We start from the raw sequence: 23,859 nt of genomic DNA, 5'->3' as shown, positions 1-23,859 counted from the left end.
TCATTAGAACTGCCTGTTTTAATCTGCACTACTCTTTTATTGTTTTGTTTGTTTATAAATTTTTTTTTACAATTTTTACATGTTTGAAATAAAGATTTCAGTCAAACTGTTGCATAATACAAGTTCATATGTAATTAAGTTGTCTTGGCAAAATATCTGGCTGCTTTTGATAATCATCACGACATATGAGACGTACTGTTTATGAACCGAGTCCAGTAAAGGCTCAGTTTTCCTTGTCCACTTTTCTCTATTCAGAGTACATCGTGTGAAATACCTCTTCTCTGCCTCATTTATTCCTCTGACCATTGAGGAATGAGTGTGCCCACTCATCTCAGCCTTTAACAAAAGTAAGTGATAAGCTGGAGGATGGGCAAGCCAGTGGACAATCAGTTTATACTCAATACTGCATTACCTACTGTAATGTTTTTCAAAATAACCCATGAGCTCTCACCCCTGCCTTGGCTGCAACTACTCTCCCTCTTCCCCCTCGCTTTCCATGGCATGTTGTAACTGCTGCGGGGGACAATGCAGTAGGTGGCACAGCCTCCTCACACCCAAACATCCTGATGACCCCTCCCCACCCCCCCAGGCCCCCACTTTTTACATCGAGCCAGGTGAGACGGGAGCTATCCAAGCTCAGAGCCAAGAAGGCAATTGGCCCAGACTATATTCACCCCAGACTGCTCAGGGCATGTGCTGGAGGTGGAGATGTGCATAGCTGGCAGAGGTGTTCCACTACCTGTTCAGCCTCTCTCTGGAACTGGGGAGAGTCCCCCAGCTGTGGAAGACCTCCTGCATTATTCCAGTGCCAAAGGTGAAACATCCCAAGACTCTCAATGACTATAGGCCAGTGGCACTGACCTCCCATGTCATGAAGGTCTTTGAGAGACTGGTTCTGCAGCAGCTGAGGCCCTTGTTGAGCAGTTCCATGGACCCTCTGCAATTCGCCTACCAGGCCAAAATTGGTGTGGACGACGCCATCATTTTCCTGCTGCATAGGGCTGTCTCACACCTGGAGGAGTCGGGGAGCTCAGTGAGAGTGATGTTCTTCGACTTCTCCAGCGCATTCAACACCATCCAGCCCTCCCTGCTAGCAGAGAAGCTCCATGCCATGCAGGTGGACCATGACATAGTGGCCTGGATAACCAACTACTTATCCGGCAGGCCACAATATGTCAAACTACAGTCGTCACTGTCAGATGTGGTGACAGGAAGCACTGGTGCACCCCAGGGAACGGTGCTGTCACCGTTCCTCTTCACCATCTACACCTCAGACTTCAGACACAATTCCAGCAAGTGTCATCTTCAGAAGTTCTCCGACGACTCCCCTATTGTTGGCTGTATCAGCGGGGACGATGAGGAGGAGTACAGAGGTTTGGTGGAGAGATTTGTCCGCTGGTCAGAGGAGAACCATCTCAGGCTCAACATCACCAAAAACAAAGAGCTGGTGATCAATTTCCGGAAGCATGGGAGGCCCCCAACCCCCATTACCATCCAGGGGGAGGAGGTGGAGATAGTGGACTCCTATAAGTTTCTGGGGGTCCACATCAACAACAGGCTGGACTGGAAGGACAACACAGATGCTGCATACAGGAAGGGACAGAGCCGCATGTTCTTCCTGCGGAGGCTCACCCGCAGATTCCACTGGATACGGTACGGCTGCATTACGGCTCCGGTACGTTTTTGCTCCGTCATTCTCGTCCAGCAACCCTCACCAGCTGCGTTTTGAGTCCGCCAGGGCGCAGCTCCGCCGATCAGCTGGAGTTACGAAACCGAGGAATTCCCGCGATAATTACATAATCACACACGACCGCAGTTATATGTATGTGTTATAAACACAACAACATGAAGTGTTCCCGACCGACGGATTAGAAGAAAAGCTCTTTTTTCAGGTTTTTGTGTTTGTATCAACACGGAGTGTTTTATTTTGAAGATCAACTGGATGTCTTGTTGTTGTTTCGTGTCCGCTGTGGCGGAGCCATAACGCAGCCGTACCGTATCCAGTGGAATCTGCGGGTCAGGTCCTTTAATGTGTGTAGCAAACTGTTGGCCACTTTTTATCAATCCATGGTGGCCAGTGTGTTGTTCTTCGCCGTGGTGTGCTGGGGTGGAGGCATCAAGGAGGGAGAGCGGTGTTGGGCCTTCATCAGATATTGCAGACAAAGGAGAGGCCTGTAAGGAACCCAGAAGCCTTACTACAAGGCACTCCTAAACCAGCATGAGTTTTCAAGAACAAAGGAACTGGGCCAACGCCCAAAGGTCTGGCAAACTGTACGTCGAGGTACAGTCCGTCCCTAAACTTTAATCCACTCCTGATTGGGCCAAAGTTGCCGCAGGCCATAAAAGTACGGCCAGATGACCCTGACGTCACTCAGGGCATAAAGGTCGGGGAGCCCCGCTACCCATTGCATTTCCCAGGTAACGTGATGCTGTGAAGAAGCTCTGGCTTTATTCAGTAGTTGCCAGAAGGGTGTAAATTTGGTGAGACGTTTCAGTTTGCTTGACCTAGGCTACAGTTCTGACCTCAGTGGATGAGACAGAGACTGTTTCTTTTTCTTTTTGTTAGAATATTCTTTATTACTTTTTGGATCCAAAGAGGAACGCTGCGCAACCCAGCCATTCCTCATCGCCTGCAGAAGGAAGAACGCTCGGAAGAACCACCGAGGTCCGGTCCTTCCATTTGATTGGTCCCGCTGTTTCACTTTTACTAACGGAAGAACGGCGCTGCCATCACTCGCTGCCAGGACGCTGCAGCTGGTCCCGCGCTCGCATCCAAACAAGTTGGAGTTGCGAGTCGGACGGGACGCACGCTTGTCGCAACGAGCGACCCAAGTAAGAGGCTATTGTTTGGGCAGAGACAGATAGTATAGCGTGTGCTTACATTTGTGTGAAGGGACCACCGAGTCCTACCTATGTTATAACTGTGCTGATTCTATGTGTTATTGCGCTCCCGAAGGAGCTTATGTGCGCTGATCCACTCGCTGAATAGCTGCGTAATCTTGCCGCCGTGTGATCACTGTACGTCGTATTTTCTCTCTGATCAGTGGACGATAAGCGAACCTCGGTCCGCTTGCCGACCCCCGATTTAGGGGGAAACGACTGTGTGCATTTCACGGCTGTCATGTTATTCGTTGTTGTCTGATAAGCGCCGACTTATCTTCTTTCCCTCTTACTAACCTCCACACACACGCATATCTACACCTACACACATGTCCGAGTGTCGTGATCTTATGAATAACATGGGGTAAACCTACGGGTAGTAACCTCGCTATAGCATAAGAGACGCGTGTCTCGTAGTATTCCCATTCATAATTTTAGAGGCGGACGCCTCTTGGTAGCGCGGCTACCTCACTGGGGACAGTGGGTCATTTTCCCTCTAAATTCATCTTGTGTGCAATCAAAGTGCATATAAGGCCAGTGGTGGTGTAACTATCGCCATTGTTTCAAAATCCCGCGCTCTTGTTGGAGCGACTACCTTCGGCTGACGTTTCAGTCCGCCATTTTTGAATTCCAGGTATATGATTCAGCAAAATCAATATCACCCTGTGAATTCGTGTCCGCGCGTGGTTTCACCAAACCACGTTCCGGCCATTTTGGTAGTTTTATGAACGCGATTTCCCCAAATCACGTTCCGGCCATTTTGTAGTCCTACGAACGTGACTTCACCTATGTCACGTCCGTAAATTTGTAGTCCGACGTCCGGTTCGGCCATTTTTGTAGTTTTCCAAAGACCCACTGTCGGCCATTGCTCACTCACACACACACACACACACACACACACACACACACACACACACACACACTTCATCAACTCATAAGCCTTTATTTATTTATTATTTATTTTATCTATTAGTGATAGGCTACCTTTTTTGTGTGCCTTGTCTTTGTATCTGTTGCTGCTGTGACAAAGTGAATTTCCCCCTTGGGGGATTAATAAAGGTTTATTCTATTCTATTCTATGACATGGACTGAGAAATGGGAATTGTGGAGGAGTTGGCCTGGAACGAACCCTCTTCTGGTCCACATCTGTGTTGTAGTTGTTTTTCCCACACATCACTCCATCATCCACAACTGCTCTGACAGGGCTGGTGTGGGGCTGGAGCGGGGCTGGAGCCTGAGAGCACCCACACTTTGATTCTCTTTTTCTGAATTTATTCTGTTTATCAGCTTTACAATAACCCATTTACTACAATTATGGCTAAGTATTGATGAAGAAAAAATTGAATACATGTACCAATGGCTGTAGTTAACGGTAAATCACCCTGTCAACCTCATTAACTGTTTGATTTCAAACACAGCATTTAGATAGCAAATAGATTCATAAGACCGCTATGAGAATACATAGTAGTGATTTGAGTACAAGTATGCTATCCCCATACAGCTTATGTAAATCATTTCATAGTTTGAACTATGTTATCAATGAAAACAAGGCAAAGGTAGATGAGGACGTGGTCAAGAGTTTATTATTCATCACTTGTCTACACTGTGAAGTCAGGTGAGCACCAGGTTCTGCAGGTATTTGTTTGGCTTGCTGAGGGTTTGTTCCAAAATCTGCCCCGGGTCCACATTTGAATTTCAAGTCCTACAATGGTCCATATGAGTTCTCCACAAACAATACAAACCTAGGAAGGTTCCAGCATTTGGAAAAAAAAAAAAAAAAAGGTTTTTAATCAGTTGTGACAAAAGTCTGATGAGACTGACCGCTAACCTGCCTCCTGTTGCATGAACTCCACTGTAACGCTCCGTGTCTGCCCCTGGTCTTTCCTAACATACCTCAACAATTTAACTCCTGTACAACCCAACGTACTGCAAGACAACAGCCCCGTCTTATTGTCATGCTCAGTGTTCTGTTGAGTCTCATTCAGATGAGCCCTTTGTTAATTTAGAGGTTAGTTGGGACATTCTGCTGGGCTGCATTACAGTGACAGGTGTTTCCAACATAATGTCCACTCCCACGTAAACTGTAGTGGACCACTGAACAAAAATGATTCTGACAGGCTGGTGAGTTGGATTTAGATTGCAGTACAGGAGTATTTCTTGTATTTCAATCAATTCCTCAAACACTGAACTTTTGTAACATAACTAATTTATGGAGATGTCAACATCTGTTGTATCAATTGAGAATGATGTCATATTATTAGAAGTCATCCATCACCTCCTGTCTAAAGTCCTCTTCTACCTCTGATGGCTGCTCCACCACAAACCCTGAAGTCTGCAGGCCCCATCCCGACAACACTTCACCCCACCCTCTGTCAGACATCTGGCTGCTCTCAGAGCCTTGCAGGGTAGTAGTGACTGTCACCTCAGCAGAATGACTGAGCCTGTTCTGATGCATTTGCTCTGAACTAACAGAACCAGAACGTATAATGGCACCAGAAAATTCCTGTACTTCTATCTTTGGCCTTACTGCTCCAGTTAGCTGACTAAGATTAAAAGCTTCATCTTCCTCAATTCCACAATCAAGATCAGACTCTCCAAGTAATCCCTGTGCACACTTTTGATCCCTGGACACAGCTGGATGAGCAGACTGGTCTGATTCTAACCCTCTGATCTGTAGACTGTGAAGCACATCATCATCTCCACGTGGTCCTTTGCTGTTGATAGAATCACCCGGTTGCTCTGGTATTCTGTCAGACTTTGTGTCCAGGGATTTATCAGTAGACTTGACCTGCTCTGACCACAGAAGAGCGTCCATCTTATCGGACTTCAACTGGCTCTTTCCTGACCTTTTGACATCAGGAAATCCAGGTGATCCTTTTGAATCCCAAACGGAACCAAATTCACTGTTGCTAAATATGGCTCGAACATTACTGGGGGTAAATCTCTCTGCTATAAGAGCAGTATACATGTTAGCATGTTTAGTGATAGGAATTGCAGCTGTGGAAATCTTTTCAGCAGAACCATGACTACTTGTATTATCAGAAGCAATACCAAAAGTGGAACTGCTGGTAGTAATAGTGGCAGTAGAAGAATCATCTCTTGATGCATTCATGCTCCTGTTCTCAGCAGATAATCCACTCACAGAACCATTTTTGGTCCTAGCGACATCCTCCCTGGCCTGAACTGTCTCATTTCCCACTGATCTAGGTTGGTCAGACACAATGATGCCATCCGTTTCCAATTCTTTCAGCTGGCTCTCTGTCTCTTCCATCACCACCTCTTCTGTCTTTCCCTGCTGGCTGACTGCAGGACTGTGCCTCCACTCTTTTTTCTCAGTAGGGGGCTCAGAAGTCTTCTCAGGAATGGCCTCTTCTTTTTCCTCCTTGGTGCCAGTCTTTGTCTCCTGTGGAAAAGTCTGGATTTTAAGGGGCTCTTCTATTCTTACATCTCTCCTCTCTTCTTGATTCAACCAGTCTTTTCCCTCCTCTGCTTGAAAAGATAGCGCCCTCATCCTTGGTTTCTCGTCACTCTTTTGTTCAATGGACCAGCCTGGACTGCTCACTGTGTTCTTGATAGCTGAGGAGACAAAGACAACAATGAAAAACATTCTCATATGTAGGGCCCTATGATTTCCGCGATCACGGAATTGGCCGATTAAAACGGAATCTATTTTTTAACGCGGAATTTGACGTAATTTCACTGAAATGCTGTTTTCGTGTGGAAGAGGAACGTATGTGTGGGGAAAACTGCACGGAGGGAAGCAAATCTGTGAGGCACAACAAGCCCCCTCCACAGACTGAGCCCCTTCCCCTTCAAAACAATGTAAGCATGGCGAAGTGGCCGCCCACGGCTCTGTCCAGCTAGCGGACCCAACCAAACAGCTAGTAGCTGCTGTCAGCTTATTGTGTGTAGCAGCAAGCTACGAACGGTCGTTACTTTCAAATTAAAAGCCCCCAGCTAAGAACCCAGTTCTAAAATCCAATGGGGTGCAATGTAAAGCTCTTATTTTGAAGACAAATTCGTTGTCGCTGCCCAACTTCGTGCTTCACGTCACGTCACATGTTTACGCCTACCCCATTGGCGGCCAAGTGGCGGCTTTTGGAAAAGGAGGAATATTGCCTCCCTTTTAGAAAGACAAGGCGGCAGATTGCTGCCCTTAACTTGGAGCAAATGTGCCGCCTTTTCCATCTAAAAAGGGCTTCTGATAGGTGGGAAACTTGGAGAGAGTAGCTCACAAGGACTAACTAGTCCTATAGCTTAAATAACTTGTTTAAGTTACTTTTGAAGAAGTTTAAAATGTTTGGTTGTTGTTTTATGACAAGTCAACTAAAGTTTCATTACTTGCTGCTTGTTTTTGATGGACTTTAATGTACTGTACAGTATTGAGGAAATGTGTTGTTTGTCACCTCAATAAATTTCAGTTAATTTCTATTTAATTTGTGTACATTTTAGTCATTTACATTAAAGCAACACTAGGTAGTTTTTCGACCTTAAAATAATATTTCTAAACTCAGTTAAGTGGTAGAATAATGGTTAATAGGATGAACGATGACACCTCTGCAGCCTGAGGGGGGTCGCGCCGGCAGATAATCAAGGTAATTGTTGAACAGTGTGGTCGTTAGCATGCTACTTACTGTTGTCATACCAAGTTGGTTGTAGTTATTACGCCGAACAACGTCAACTTGCGATTGTATTCAGTAACTCCCGAAAACGTAGTTCTGTTTTCAGACGTTACTAAACACATTCACGTCCAAGCGTTGTGTTTTGGAAGTAACTTAGTCGGTGCAATCACTATAACCAACTCTGTACGAGAATAATTATAGCATGCTAATGTGCTGTGCAGCCTATATGCTAACAAACCAACTGCTATATCTGAATCTAACTTGTTGTTGGCACTCGATTGAGGTTTCTTCAGACAATTTCGTGATTCGCCGGCTCCGTCAACATATTCACGTGTATTCATTTTCCCCAGGGATGCTCATACAGCGACAGTATTTACGACACTGGTAACACGTAATTGCGCTTCTCAACCAGCCGGGGGTAGTAATGAGTCCAAACTACCTAGTGTTGCTTTAAAACACACCGTTTTTGGTAGTAAAACAACAGTAAAAGGTAAAAAAATGGGATTCCCAAAAATTAAAAAGGAAAAAATGGAATTCCCAAAAATTAAAACGGAAAAAACGGAATTTGGGAAAAAATAAAACGGATTTTATAGGGCCCTACATATGCATGTTTTCACCATTGTTTTTTTAAATTTTCATTTGAATGTCAGATGGATTGGAGTGAATGCACCAGATTATTATTAACAGAATTGCCTATATTGCCATACAATTAGGGCTGGGCGATATCTCGATATTTTAATATACATTGATATATTTCTAACCGAGATATAACACGATATTGCTTGTATCGATATAGTGCATTTTGCGTTAAAATGACAATACATGGGCCGCAAGTTCGCACCTATTTCTCCTCTCCCTGTGTCTCTACACACCCACCCCCACACCCACCCCCACAGTTTCTGCTCCGCCTCCCTCACTCTGTGACCACAAGCCCCCTCCCCCTCACCTACACTCAGCGACAACATCGAGACGGAGTGTGCCGCACAAGAGGAGTTGGTCAGTAAATGAAAGAACAATGGCTCGATAAATTGGAGATGGTTTGGTTTTAAAGTGTCAGATGACCAGCAGCAAAATGTTTTCTGTAAAGAATGTCGAAAACCTGTTGCAACCAAAGGTTCAAGCATGACAAATCTCTTCCACCACTTACAACAGCGCCATAAAGTGCAGTACAAGGAGTGTGTCAAAATACGTGCTGCGACTCAGGCCACAAAGCCTCCCCAGCCTTCTGCCCCGAAACAAACCCTGCTGCAAGCTTCATTCACCCTTGGTGTGCCTTACGAAAAGTGTCTCACCACATGCTGACCACCAACATGTGGTCCAGCAGGACCTGCGAACCTTACATGAGTGTGACGGTGCACTTCATGGAGGACTGGGAGATGAAAAGTGCATGTTGTCAGACCAGCTACTTTCCGCAAGATCATACAGGGGAGCATATTGCCGAAGCCCTGCAGGAGGCCCTAAAAAGCTGGAATCTCAACCCAAAAGGACTAGTTGCTGTGACGACGGACAACGGAGAGTAATGTTGTCAAAGCGCTGCGACTGACAAAGTGGCCAAGGATGCAATGTTTTGGTCACAGACTTCATCTGGCCATTGGTGAGTACAATATTGAATTAACCGATTGAAATAAGAAAATATATGACAGGCAAAATGCTCAGTAAAACACTGTGTGTGTGTGCGCGCGGATGCATGTATGTGTGTCAGTTATAGTCAGTGTTGTTTATGTATTCTGTATGTCACTTTGGATAATAGTATCTAATAAATTCCATAACTGTAATCATACACAAATAATTTATAATTAATGATAATAATTAATAACTGTACAGCACTTTGGTTGATTTGGTTGACTGTTTTTAAGATGTGCTTAACAACTTAACTTTGACCTGACTTATAAATAAATAATTAGTGATTTTAAAAAGGTGTTTTTCCAATTGTGTGTGTTATATAGGACACAGTATGGATGATGCCCGCATCACACAAGCCATTTCTCTCTGTAAGAAAGTTGTCAGCAGCTTCTCTTACAGCTGGAAGAAGGACTTTATGTTGTATTATTTACAAAACTGTCAACCTTAGTGGAAAAGTGTTTATTGTTACTGAAAAAATTGTAACTATTGTATTTTTGAACAAATTACTGTATATTTTTTGTTTTATACATTTTGATATTGTGCAAAGTGACCTCTGTTAATAAAGGTGCATGTGTGACATTTGGTATGTGGCTTAAACTTATAACTGACTGTTTTTTAAAGGGTTTGCCTCTGGTAAAAAATGAATCTTATGCTATAATGCTTTGGTGGAAACCCCAATTACATCACAGAAAAAATATCGATATAGAGTATCGCCATTCAGCAAAAAAATATCAAGATATGACTTTTAGTCCATATCGCCCAGCCCTACATACAATCACTATTCTCAGTGCTGTATCGTGGCAGCTGGACTTGTTTCAGTTCCTTGAAGATGTTTCACCTCTCATCCAAGAGGCTTCTTCAGTTTACTTAACTGGAGGAGTTGGCAGGCTTTTAAACTCTGGCTGTGTCCCAATTCAGGGGCTGCATCCTTCGAGGGGCGCATTTGAAGGCCAATTACGTCACAACGCCGCACGAAGGCTGTCCAAATTGGAAGGCTCCTTCAAATGCAGCCCACAAATACAGCCTTCTTTTCCCTCTTTTTGGAGGACGCACCGCTACTATCCTTCGCGGCCTCCTATATCCCAAGATCCTTTGCGCGCCCGAAACAGAAGAAAGAAAGAAGGAAAATGGCGACATCAAGTGGTGTAGAATGTCACTTTCGCGGGCCTGGGCGGCAGAAATCGTGACGTAAGGGTAAAGCCTAGTTTATGCTTCTGCGTTGTGGCGACGGCGTAGTTACGTCGTCAACCCTACGCCGTCATTGACCATTCGAAGTTCTGCGTTGAGGGAACGCGTTGTTCTGCAATTCACCGCCAACCGGTGTTGTTATACTGTTGATCGGAAAAGCAACTGCCGGAAATGACGTTCTGAGCGGACCAATCACAGTCCTTGCCGTTCGCGTCTCGACGCGACGCGTAGTCAGGATTTTTTGGAGGCGCAGGGTGTAGGGGTCTGCGTCGACGACGTAGCTATGCCGTCGCCGCGACGCAGAACCATAAATCAAGCTTAAGGGGCGGGAACATCTGGTGACGCAACCAGGAAATGCTCCGAAGGCTAGGCCGTCCCATTTAACAATGGTGGACGAGGTCTTCGAAGGTCTCTCCGAAGGACCCGGCCTTCGTGGGCCGCAAAGGCCGCGTCCTTGAGGGATGCAGCCCCTGAATTGAGACACAGCCTCTGTGTGGGAGTGTCCTTACAGAGTCGTTAGGGCCACTTGTGGGCCGTTAACCTTTATGTGGGTTGCTAGGGCTAGGTGAGCCCAGGTGTGAATGGTTGTTAATCTGTCTAGGGAGAGAACTCAGTACTGTGTACTCTCCCACACAGAGTTTAAAAGCCTGCAGCTCCTCTAGTTAGTTAGAGCTGAAGAAGCCTCTTGGATGAGAGGTGAAACATCTTCAAGAAACTGAAACAAGTCCAGTTGCCTACGATACAGCACTTACAGTTACCATGACCTGGATGAGTGAGAACCTTCATCAACATACAATCACTACTTTTTAAATTTAATCTGTCTACTTTTTTTCTTCTGATTTATTGCTGAAACAGATTTGACAGAAACAATCGCAGGAGAAGCGCAGTGTTTTTGGATTTACGAGCAGCAGACCTTCTGACCGTACAGTCAAACTAACCGATGTGACTGAAGAGAGGGAATAGAGCCAGGACATAAGCTGCTATTGGCTGATGTGTGGTCGCAGCAAACTGAAATGGACAAAAGGGACTCAGGCTGGCCAAGCAATTGAAATCAGAGACTGTCGTGACCACACCTTTACAGAGACCTGGCTCCATCACAACACCCTGTATCAAGCTGTTGCAATTGACGGGTGGACTGTTTTCAAAGCTGACAGACTGCTGTCAGAGGGGAGGTGGACCATGAACAGTATTTGAACAGATGTCAAACTTTTAATGTCAAGATGAAAATAATAACATCATCACTATCTTATTAGGGATACTGAACAACCAGTAATCAGTGTTATTCTTCTATCAGTCTTTGTTTCCATGTTCAGGTGTGATTAATAGTCTCAGAACTTACAGTCCTGAAGGTCAGTGCAGGTGGACACACAGCAGGAGCACACTGAGGGTGGGGCGTCCAGCTCCTCCCACCTACACACATGAAAGAACAAAGCAGTTATGTCCATTAGTATGAACGGTTGACTTAATTCAAGGTTCAACACAGTACCAAAACTGAACCACAACAAACAGACAAAAAGAAAAAAGTCAGGTCAGTCCAATAGCACTGCTTCCACCTCAAACCCTGATGTGCCAGTATGCCTTCATCACAGCTGCTGGCAGCTAAAAAGACCTGATACTGTAGTGAAGCCACTCAAGGAGGTTTCACCTTACTTTAAATTATTGCCACCCATTACTGTGCTAATGTATTCGATTTGATCATTCAAAATGGACGACAGATTACAGAAATAAAGATTTTAAAAGGTTTATGTAATATAATATAATTAATTAAAGCTGCAAGCAGCGATGAACGGGCCCTCGCAGACGACGCGTCTCGGGGCATACTGCTGTCACGGCATGCTGCTGTCGCTACATGCTGCTGTCGGGGCATGCTGCTGTCGGGGCTTGTTCATGCAACAACTCCCTTTGAGGAATGAAAACTGAAGGCAGTGAAGTTGTTGTTTCGTCATTTAGCAAAAAAAGCACTCCCTATTGGCCGATTTGCACCAAATATTTCACAAACCGTCATCGGGCCATGGAACATAATTAAAAAAACTTTAGTGTTAATGGGTCTGTATTTCATCATGATATGCAAGACTGTGTGTTTGACCACAATGTGCAGGAAGTTGTTGTTTTACATTTGGGGAATTCTTTGGACTATCATAATTCTAAGTTTTTGTCAGGAGGGTCCACAGATGCTGTGTGCAAAGTTTGGTGCAAATCGGAGAAATTGCCTGGGAGGAGTTGGAAAAAGTAGGTTTGCAACATTTTGCGAATTTGCCAATGGAATTCTGGCGTGAAAGTGGGCATGGCCTACATCACACAATTCAACTGTATGCAGGGAACATGTACATATAAGGTTTAACAATGTTTGGCATATTATGTGGGAGTTATCAGCCAAAAACGCTTTTGTGTTGATAATAGCGCCACCTGCTGGTCATCTTTGGTGTGTGAGTTACAGGGGCCAGTCAATACCACCCCAATCAGTTTCATATCCATAAGTGTTATGTTGTGGGCACAGTGCCAAATCTAAAATGAAACTGCCACCAGAGCGCCACCTAGTGTCGGATCTGGGAGTTATTAGCCAAAACGCACTTTACTTGATTATAGCGCCACCTAGTGGTGGAAATTCACAACGACAACAGATTATAACATTTTTCAGCAGGTGTGACGCATATTCCAAGTTTGGTGAGTTTTGGGGTATGTTCAGGCAGTGAAAAATGCAATCAATTTGGCAGAAGAAAAACTAAAAATAACCAACAATAATAATCCTTACAAAAACAATAGGGACCTTGCAGGTTTGCAGGTTTCCTGCTCGGACCCTAATAAAGGTTCATTAAATTATTTTCGTATTGTTATTCTTGCATCTGTGTTTCATCATCTTGTCGATCCTTTTCTACATTGTAATAGTACATTAAAGTACCAACCATGGTAACATGGTGCTTGTGGAGGACAGATATTTTAATAACATTGGTTGCTTACCTGCCAGTAGCCTTGTTGTAGTTGCAGGACTTTGAGGTGTGGGAAGTGGTGAGACTGACTGACATCGAACAGTGGACGTAAAGCACCTACACACAAGTGGCAGGTTAAAGGCCATCACACACCGCTAGAGTAACTCAACTTGTGTACTGTCAAACATGAAATGTGTAAATACAATCTGCTGGAATATTAAAACAGTTGATGAAATGTGTCGATAAAGAGATACAAACTGGACCTCCACCAAGGCCCAACAATCTCAATCAAGTCTGATCCAATATCAAACTCTGTAGCCCTGTATCACTCTACATTTAAACCACCCAAACTGCCAAAACATGATTTAAGATCACCAAATCTGTAACAGCCGACCACCAGGACAACAAAACATGGCAGGATCCTCATCAAATTGTACTCACTCGTAGACACCAACCACCTAAATACACCTGATCTTATCAAAAAGATCCATGCCTTATTCCCTGAGAAGTTAACAAAAATGACATAATCACACCTGTCACACATGGATCTTTTTTTATCCAGATCTGCACCAAAAATTAATAAGGTCTATTCTGGGTTGAGACCCATCCTCCATCCAAGTTTGGTGGAAATCTTTTCTGTAGTTTTTGTGTCATCCAACTGACAAACCAACCAACTAACAAACAGACACAGGCGACCTCATTGGTGGAGGTAACTAGAGATAGTGTTGCTGAGCCACAGCGCCCTTCAACAGATTCACGTTCCCACCCGTCAGTACTCAGCTGTCATTGTAACATTATTACATGGTACTCAGTGCTCATGGGTTGGACCACACCCAGCTTTGAACTCGGCCTTAATTTGATCTCAACTACACACCTGTGAAGTTTTGTGACTGCACATTGTCTTGCACCAAATGTAAACAAACTGTTTACTATAACTTTTAGATTCCAGTTAGCACTTCAAATGTGTCATTTTGCACTTCCAGATTAAATGGCTACTCCGAGACTGGAAGGCAGCAGTACTCTCTGCAGTGTACAGCCTGCTGGCAATTCATTAGAAGGAGTGACGCAGGGGAAGTGCTAAACTGAGGTTTACGCTTCAGACCGTGATGGCAGTGACCTGGAAGGGTTAGGGTTATACCCCTTTCACACTGCCCCAAAAAACAACTTACACCCGCTAACATCCGGCTTTTATCTTGAATGTGTACAATGAATCACCATTGTATCACCTCCGGCTCCAAACCGCTCTGATGTAAACACAAGACCTGGGTGAACACCAATTTACTTTAACAAGCATCAAAGCATTGCATCAGAAAAATAAAGTTAAGTCTGCTGGCTTTTGAATATCTTTCCATCAGAGCTGCTTGAACAGTCTGCATTCAGTTTGAAAGACACACTGAAGTTAAAGATATTCAAAAAGTAAGCGCCGTTTGTGGCTTCCATGTCTGAGCCTAGTCTGCTGCATGATCGGTGGGGGAGAACAGGGTAGGTCGAGCCACCCCCTGTATCTAGGCAACCATAAACAAAAGTAGTCATGTGACCACAAATTAACAAAGTACACATTACATTCATTCACATTATTGAACTCATGTTGGACTGAAGCTCACGGAGAGAGTGATGAGCAAACAAGAGCACAAAAAAAAGGGATTATTGTCATGCTAAATAAATGATCAATCCTGTATCTTAAATAAAATAGAAATGTTTGACATTTTTACACGTTAATTTAAGTCAGTGTCACAACAAAATAAACCTATTCCATTTTTCATACCAAAGTGGATATTTTGTGTAATATACAACATATTGTAAAAGTAAAGTGTTGAATAAAATATTTTGGCAGAAAAACAAATCTTACAGTTGTTTTGTGCGTGTGCATTAATCAATGTGAAAAAAAAAAAGTTTAATTTTCAAAATAATGTCATTTCAATTTTGGGTTCTTAATTTCGTGAAACAGCTAAATGTAAATACTTCTCTGGAGATCAGATTCTTAAATACCTGCGCACAGCACAACTTGAACCTGTGCTTCTTTTGGCACCAGTGAGGCCCAGTTTAACACAAGGCCATGTTTGAAGCCCCTGCAAGTTACATTTTAGCTGGGTGCTTTAAAATAAACCTTAATTTTAACCAAAAATGTAATTTCTTTATAATCTTTACAAGTCCTTTCTTTAAGGGCCTTATACGTCCTCGGCACATTACTACAGGTGTTCACTTACAGGGTATATACAGAAATTCTTAAAGGGGAACTACTGTTTTTTACAACCTGGACCTTATTTCTAGCATAAAATACGATCATTTACTCACCCAGATAACTTTGGTGTCATTTGGAGTCGTTCGGACGAAATTAGATCCAGTGGAGCACCGCGTATATCCATATAATGCGAGTGATCGGGGCACTGAAGCGCAGCCTCTATATAACGCATTATCTGACATCATTGGTTTCATTGGTATCATTGGTGAAATTAACTAGTTTCGCGGCAGATAATGCGTTATATAGAGGCTGCGCTTCAGTGCCCCGATCACTCGCATTATATATATATTATACTCTCACATATAAATTCACGCGATTTTTAGGAGATAGGCCTGCACTTACCACAAATGGAAAAAAAACTCATAGTTGGATAGTAATTTGAAAATGTAATACCTCGTCAGATGACGTTTATTACTTTTTAATGGCCTTAATTTTTGCTAATTTCATATACTACCTTTTACAACCCCGTGGACACCCTGACTTATTGCTCACTCATTTAGCCTGATTAGATCTCTTCTCAGAGCTGTTTGGGTGTGTACAGTGTTGATAGGTCTGCCTTAATTCACTTATTTACCCTGTTAGGTTTCTCGTGTCTTGTAACAGAGTAAATGTGACTTTAGGTAAATGACCTCCTGGCTCAGCCAAACGAACCTGAGCAACACTCTGCTCGGCCAGAAGACTTGGAAAGGTTGTGAGGCCCTTAAGTGGTTGTAGGATTGGTTTTGATCTTACTTGTGAGACAGCTCTGAAGAAATATGAGTCAACAGAGAACTTTAACACACTGCCACCTCTCATCAGGAACTGGGAGCTGCTGCCCTCCCTCCTGCTGTCTGTCATGCAGCTGTAATCAGAAATCAAATCACAACAAATCAATGAACACGTGGAGTGACAAACCAGTTACTGTAAAAAGTTGTGTGACTGCATGTTCTAACACACCCATAGTTTGTTATAATGTCCACTCTGGGCATGCTGTTTGGGTCTTTGGAGGCTGTGGCATAGCATGAGTCCACATAAAGCCTCTCTCTAGCCAACAGGGGTCCTGTCTGGGCAACAAAATACACCAGCTCCCCTAAAAAGAACCCTTGGCCTGGAGGAAGGGGCTCCCACTGGGCTGAGAGACAGACACACACACACACACACACACACACACACACACACACACACACACACACACACACACACACACACACACACACACACACACACACACACACACACACACACACACACACACACACACACACACACACACACACACACACACACACACACACACACACACACTGGATTCATGCCTGATGACACTGTCAGCACTTGATGTACGTACCGATTCTAAGCAGATAAATAAAGACATTTGCAGCTAACATGTCATCATGTGTAAATTGTAGCAACAATGAAGCCTTTTTAGATACTGTAGTCATGTTACCATTGCAGACAGTGAGGCTGAAACGGAGTTTGCTCTTGACACTCTTTATAAAGGTCATATGCTGAACTTGAGGTCTGAAGCCAACTTGGTAAGAGTAATGAAACCTGAAACATAAAAAAGCAGTTTCAGTTGACAAATATGAAACCTGGATTATGTGCTTTGACACATTCTTGTACATCACTCCCAAGGCTGATTAAAAGTGACACACAAAGTCACTCAGCATTTTGTGTAGAGATGCACCGATCAATTGGCCACCGATTAAAAAAGCCGGTTTTATATCTAATCGGCCCCAATTGGTGACCGGTCTGTCACTGTCGTAATTTCCGGTTTTCGGCCGATCAAACTGACCCACATGCGCGGTGCGTAGCAGCTCAACGCACCCAGAGCAAAACAGCTAAAAACTAGCAAGACTCAGGACAGAAAACATGTCGCTGATTTGGACTTATTTCACTTTGCCCCAGGACGACCCAAAACACGCTGTTTGTAATGCTTGCAAGTCAAAAGTAAGCCGTGGAGGATCAACGCCTAAGACATTTGGAACAACAAACTTAATACGCCACTTGGAAAAGAAGCATCCAGGTTTGTTTAGCAAATATAAGGAGGACACTGCTGCTAAGAGGAGGGATGCAGCAGAGTCGCAGCAACCACAACAACCCTCCACCGTGGCTCCTATGTTCGACATCAACACTGAAAAGTCCAATGCCACCACTAAGAAAATAATGGAGTTTATGGCACTGGACGACCAGCCGTTAAGCGTAGTACAGGATAAAGGTTTCGTAAATCTGATGAAACACCTGAGTCCACGGGACAAATTATCAAGTAGGCGGTACTTTTCTGACACAGCGCTGCCAGAGTTGTTTTCAAGCCATATACACAAACTGCTGGACGCCACTAAATCCCCGGTCAGTTTCACAACGGACATTCGGACTTTCAACATGAGCTTAATCTCAATGTTGAGCCTGACTGCTCAGTGGCTGGATGATGAATTTGAGCTACATCAAGTCCTTCTACACTGTGAAGAATGCCCCGGGTCCCACACCGCAGACAATCTAAAATTTCATTGCACTTTATTTTTTTAGATGGAGTTAAAGTTTTCTTTTGTCTTATCAACTGCTGCTTGTGTTGAGGTGTTGTTGAAAGCCTGCAATATATTGAATGTGACATTGAAAGTCAACTATTCCAGTGTTTCTCAAATGGGGGTACAAGTACCCCTCGGGGTACCCAGAGGTACTGGAGGGTTAGTCAATAAATTACATTGTACCAGGCAACTGCTGGGAAGTTTTTGAATGTTGTTGTTTGAATGCAAGTTAGTTATTGACCTGTAAACTGGACTGAATGTTATGGTCAGTGTTGAAAATAAATCTGCTCAGGAGGCACTGTTGAAACTTTCACTCTATTTCTTATTTGTGATGTTTTATTCTTGAAAAGGGGGGTTATGATAGCATCATATAGCCTACCACTAGTTGTGGTTTTAATTGCAGTCATATAAGCAAAATGTTGTCTGGGAGAGGGGTACTTGTATAAAATTTGGGAAAGGGTACTCAAGCCAAACAAATATGGTGTCTATTATATGATTATAATTATTTCTTAGATAGAAAATCGGTATCGGAAAAAACGGTTTTGGCAGGTCAGACCTCCTTTAAAACCGGAAATCGGTATCGGCCAAGAATTTTGGTGAATCGGTGCATCTCTAATTTTGTGCACAGATACTCAAAGACATTTCTTACAACACAAAGGTTTAAGGGTTTTTCCAGTGAATAACTCCCAGAAACAAACATGCCATCTACAATTACTCCTACAGAGGACTGACAGAGCTTTGTCACATGGTGACACGACAACCAGCTGAAGCCCAGTGTCAGCAATACAGTGTATTATACATGTGCTTGTGTTTGTTACATTCCGGATCCAAAGGGGGCGGTAGTGCGCCAAACCGCTGCCGCTTCAAAACAAAGAAGAAGTGTTGTGGTCACACTGCCTGCATGCACTGCTAACATGTCAGCTATATGGAAGTTCTTTGAAATATGTGAGACAGATGTCACACACGCCAGCTGTAACGCATGCAAGCGTTTAGTGCCTCGTGGGGGAAACAAACCAAGTAGTTTTAATACTACAAATTTAATTCGGCACTTTCACAGCAAAGAACATAACGATTTCCTGCAACTAACTAGCGAAAAGAAAAAGACAACGCCGACCCCACAGGCACTGCTGCAAACAACATTGGAGAGCACGCAGCCCTACAACCCTTTTTTATACTATGTATGCAACAATACAGCTATTTAAAATTTAAATAGCTGTTTAAATTTTAAATGGCTAATATCAATAAATGATTGAACTTTCAACCTTCAGCTCTTCTTGACTGCCCTCTAGAGGCCATTTTGGCATATTGTTTTCCACAGTGCCACCGCTGCTATGAAGGAATATTGAAGTTACTGATATGCAATTAATAAAGGTAATCTAGTAGTATAAATAAATAATTACAAGGTTAACATAAATGAAAGACTATAGGCCTTTGCATGAGTGGATGAATTAATGGGGAAAAAAAGAGTAAAATAATATAAATATTAATAATATCGTTCCACGTGATCGATCGGTTCTGATCGGTAATCGGATCGGTGAGGCTTTAGGTGATCGGTGATCGGTCCCAAAAAACCTGATCGGACCATCTCTACTGTTAGTCCTTTTAATGATTGGTGGACGCTCTCCTTCTGATGAAATGATAAAATCATCACTGTTTTGGACTTTTTAAAAATAAAGTTTCCAAACTGATATTACACAACATAGTGGGAATGAAACAAGGTCAACCCGAAAACATAAAACCTCTGGCCACAGCAAGTCCACTCAAATATTACATGGCTTACATTACATACTCAGTTTGGGAAAATCTCAACAGTCACATGGTGGTGTTATGTTAATGATTTTTAAAAACTGATGATTAGGCAACGTGACTGAGTGTGAGTGGATGGTGAACACGAGGAGAAACTTGTCTCCTGCGTTTGGGTCACAGACTGGCTCAATGCTCCCTAAAGACGCGAGCCACACTGGACTGGCAGTGACAGGCAACCTTTATTAATAACAGTGGGTGGGACATGTTAATTACCTGTTGTAATGACAGTGGATGGGGAGGGTAAGTGGTACAACTCTGATGACTGAGCCTTGTGGAGGTGGAGTATAACGCAGTGAAAAGGTATACACAAGCCTTCCCTGAGCCACCTGAGAGGAAAAAGTCAGAGATTAATATGATCACATTTTTCAGCCCATCTAAATTTACAAAATCACTCTAAAAGTTCACCGCCCTTCGTTCTTAAAATTAATAAAAAAGGAACGCAACAGTCTTACAGGCTCAATCCATGCTGACTCACATAATTCACAACTTTTCCAGGGTTTTCCAGCTCTGAAGCTTTAATTAGCCAAATCTGTTGCATTATTTTTTTTATAGATGTGATTGAACTACATTAACACTACACAGTGTCATTTGGTTGCAAGAAGTGAAAACTAGTTGAGATTCTTGAAAATGAAAAATTCTTTGGGTAAAAATGTATTTTTATAATCGTAAACATTCTGCAACAACTATTTACATGAATAGACTTTATAAATTATTTTGAGTTTCTTGGATGCAAAATACAAATTTAAACCGAAACCAGTGAAAATAAGTGGTTGACCAGAATACACATACAGAGAATCACACAAATGATGACATTTAGCATGAACTGAGTGTGAGTGTGTATTAATAACCCTGGACTGTTACGACTGCACCAGGGGGGTATTCCAGAAAGGAGGTTCAACAAACTCTGAGTCTATCCCTGAACTCCGAGTTGACTTACCCTGTGAAGTGAAACTCTGAGTTTTTAGTTCCAGAACAGCTGATCTGAGTTAGGTAAGTCAACTCCTAGTATGGCTGTGTCCAAATTCAGGGGCTGCAGCCCATGAAGTGCGCATTTGAAGGCCAATTACGTCACAACACTGCGCGAAGGCTGTCCAAATTCAGAGGCTCCTTCAAACGCAGCCCACAAATGCAGCCTGGCCTTCCCTCTTTTCGGAGGACGCACCGCTACTATCCTTCGCGGCCTGCCATATCCCAAGATCCTTTGCGCACCGCTGCTCAGTCCCGAAACAGAAGAGGAAGCAAGAGAAAATGGCGACATCAAGTGGCGCAGACATGACATTTAAATTTAAGTAATGGGTTTATACTCGGTTTTTATTCATTTGAACATCCAACGCCAGATATGTAAAATTCAAAACCTCCAAATTTCAACTTTCAGTTAAAATATGTGACGCTGGTGATGCTGTGGTAAATATAGTTGTTATTCACTAATGGGTTAATGTTTATTTTGTAATGTTGATGATTCAATTTAGATTTGACACATTTTGTTGTTAATTTTTATACACACACAAATAAATGTACACGTTTGATAGATTTGAACCAAAACAGACTTTAATGCATCTCTTCATTCACAATCCTGACGTAACGGTAAGGGGCGGGAACATCTGGTGAGGCAACCAGGAAATACTCCGAAGGCTAGACCGTCCCATTTAACAACGGTGGACGAGGCCTTCAAAGACCGGTCCGAAGGACCTGGCCCTCGTGGACCGCGAAGGCTAGGCCACTGAAGGCTGCAGCCCCTGAATTTGGACACAGCCTATGTTAACTCTGAGTTGAGCTCGTGCCTGACGACTAGTAAAAAGCCATCATCAATGGAGCTCCGATACTGTGTTTCACCATGGCAACAGGGGAGAAAACAGGAAGCAGACATTTTCTGGGGGAAAAAAAAAAAAAAGTAACACCGCTGCGGTCGTAATAAAAAATCACTGACAGAGTTTTAGATGCGGTCGTCTTTTCATTTGGAATTTAATATCATATTACTTTCATATTAGCCTTTGGGGAAGTGGTTGAATGTTGTTCAGTGTTTTATTTTATTTTATTTTATTTTAGGCTATTTTATTTAATTTAAATCGGCTGAAAATGAAATAGACTCACGATGGCTCCTCCTCCTTCTGGCTGCTGAAGGTGATTGATTAACCTGCGAAGTGATTAAAAAAACAAAACAAATCAAAAAACGCAGAGGATGGTTCAGATCTGAGAGCACGTCAGCGATGACGTGTAGTCTTGATATTCGCTGTGCGGCCGGAGAATATAAATGACGGACTGATGAGGAGCGGACTACTGTTCGGTTCAGTCCTCGTCAGGGAGTGAGAGCTCATCTAAATGAATCTAAATTCTCCTCCTGGTGTAAAACTATGTGAATTATTTCTGCTTCAACATGATCGGACTGAGAAGGAAAGGAGAGCCGCTGTCAGACAGCTCCGTCAGACTCAGGGTTTCGTCAGGTAAACCTGCCAGTGAGCAGGTTATGTTCACAGAGTAAGTTACCACAGTAACAGACCCAGAGTTTAAGTTATCTCTTTTTCTGGAACTGAAAACTCAGAGTTTCTCTCATCTCAGGGTTAACAAACTCAGAGTTTTCACAAAACCCGCTTTCTGGAATACCCCCCAGAACTGTGTCTGAAGTTGAAGGAAACGCTGCAGACTTGCCTCACCACAGTGTGCTGTGTGCTGATAGACTGATCAGAGAGCAGGAGCAGCTTTTCAGATGAAGTCACACTTGATTTCATGAGCTGATGTTTGAGTTTCAGCACAGCTTCATGTTCTTCTGGCTTTTAAAAAGAGGCACCATGTCGGCTTTTCTTGTCAACAATGTTTGTGTTGTATCCAGGTTTAACGAGCATTTACTGTCTCAAACATTTTTAAGTATTTTGAATAGCAGGTAGAAGATGCAAACATGGATGTACCATGTTTGCATCTTCTACCTGGTCTTTGCTGGTGAATTTGTTTCCTGCCAAGATATTGCAACAGGTGGACATGTTTGCTGGCATGTATATGAAATAAGGTGTCAAAGCAGCAGAGGGTAAACAAAGGAAACAGAAAGCATTGATTCAAACACTGCTGCTAGTATGAGAGTACCCGGCCCCTGAGGCCTTCATCACCACATATCTGCCAGGTGTTAATGGGAAAAGGCCACACTGAGGTTCAGGTCCAATTTGGATTATTATGTGTACATAATGTGTTCATGTCCCCTGTTAGAGTCTAAATGTTGTAATTTTCTGAATTACAGCAGAAACTGTGTGCATGTGAACATCTAAGTGGAGTTATGATGGAGATGTAACTGCTGATGAGGGAACAACATCTGTCACTGACGGATGAACATCTATCAGGTCACCTGTGTGGACACGTGATGGATGAACATCTGTCAGGTCACCTGTGTGGACACCTGTGTGGACACTGAGCTGTGATCTGCATGAATGTTGAGTGGTGTCCTGACCTCAGACTGTCCGCCGCACTCCGTCAGTCCGGAGTGGAAGTACAGGAAGCGGAGGCTGGACCTGCTGGCTTCACACGAGCCCAGTCGGAACTGGGTCGGAAGGGTCAAAGCGCGCAGCTGGAAGCGGTCCACGCGCACGGATATTTGATCGATCCCGCACCAGACCTCCACGGCGCGTGCTCCGGTCCCTCGGACGCTTTGCTGTCGTCTGGTTGGCGGTAAGAGCAGCACGGTTAGTCCGGCGGGAAGCGCGCTTTTATGGGGAACCGGCCGGAAAAACTCGGGCGCTACAAGCGGCCCCACTGACTGCTGGAACACGGGCAGCTGGTAGAATGAAGGGCGCGCGACATCCGGGTCTGTCTCGGACCATGTCGCGTGCTGAACCGGACTTCCCAGGGTACCACGAAACAACGTCCACAGTAGCCACGCGAGCACCGACATGATGTGAAAACAGGAGCAACCAGGCCGCCGTAGTTTCATCTGCTCTCAACTTCATTAAGACACCTGCTGCTGATTGGACGGAGAGCCAGCTTAGATGATGTGTTTACTAACGTCTCTGAGCCAGTCAGCAACAGGTTCATTAGTGTGACTGCCTACAGCAATCAGTCACACAAAAGTCACACAACAGTCACAC

General features: G+C 43.7%; 1 protein-coding gene across 1 annotated transcript; it reads right to left on the bottom strand.

The window, feature by feature from the left end:
* Window positions 1–4,441: 4,441 nt before the first annotated feature.
* On the bottom strand, window positions 4,442–23,681 carry LOC311259800 (uncharacterized protein). The gene is made up of 8 exons (XM_084357132.1): window positions 23,226–23,681; window positions 20,006–20,118; window positions 16,909–17,012; window positions 16,419–16,593; window positions 16,215–16,323; window positions 13,272–13,357; window positions 11,653–11,723; window positions 4,442–6,456 (listed from the first exon to the last, which is right to left on the bottom strand). The coding sequence occupies exons 1-8, from the start codon at window positions 23,664–23,666 to the stop codon at window positions 5,138–5,140; spliced, it is 2,418 nt and encodes an 805-aa protein (XP_084213258.1). The 5' UTR covers window positions 23,667–23,681; the 3' UTR covers window positions 4,442–5,137.
* Window positions 23,682–23,859: the final 178 nt, after the last annotated feature.

This window comes from Pagrus pagrus (assembly GCF_965226575.1).
Source record: "Pagrus pagrus genome assembly, chromosome: 7".
In the NCBI taxonomy this organism is placed as follows: Eukaryota; Metazoa; Chordata; class Actinopteri; order Spariformes; family Sparidae; genus Pagrus; species Pagrus pagrus.
The sequence above is the reverse complement of the archived record's forward strand: the minus strand, read 5'-3'. Positions and strand labels throughout refer to the sequence as shown.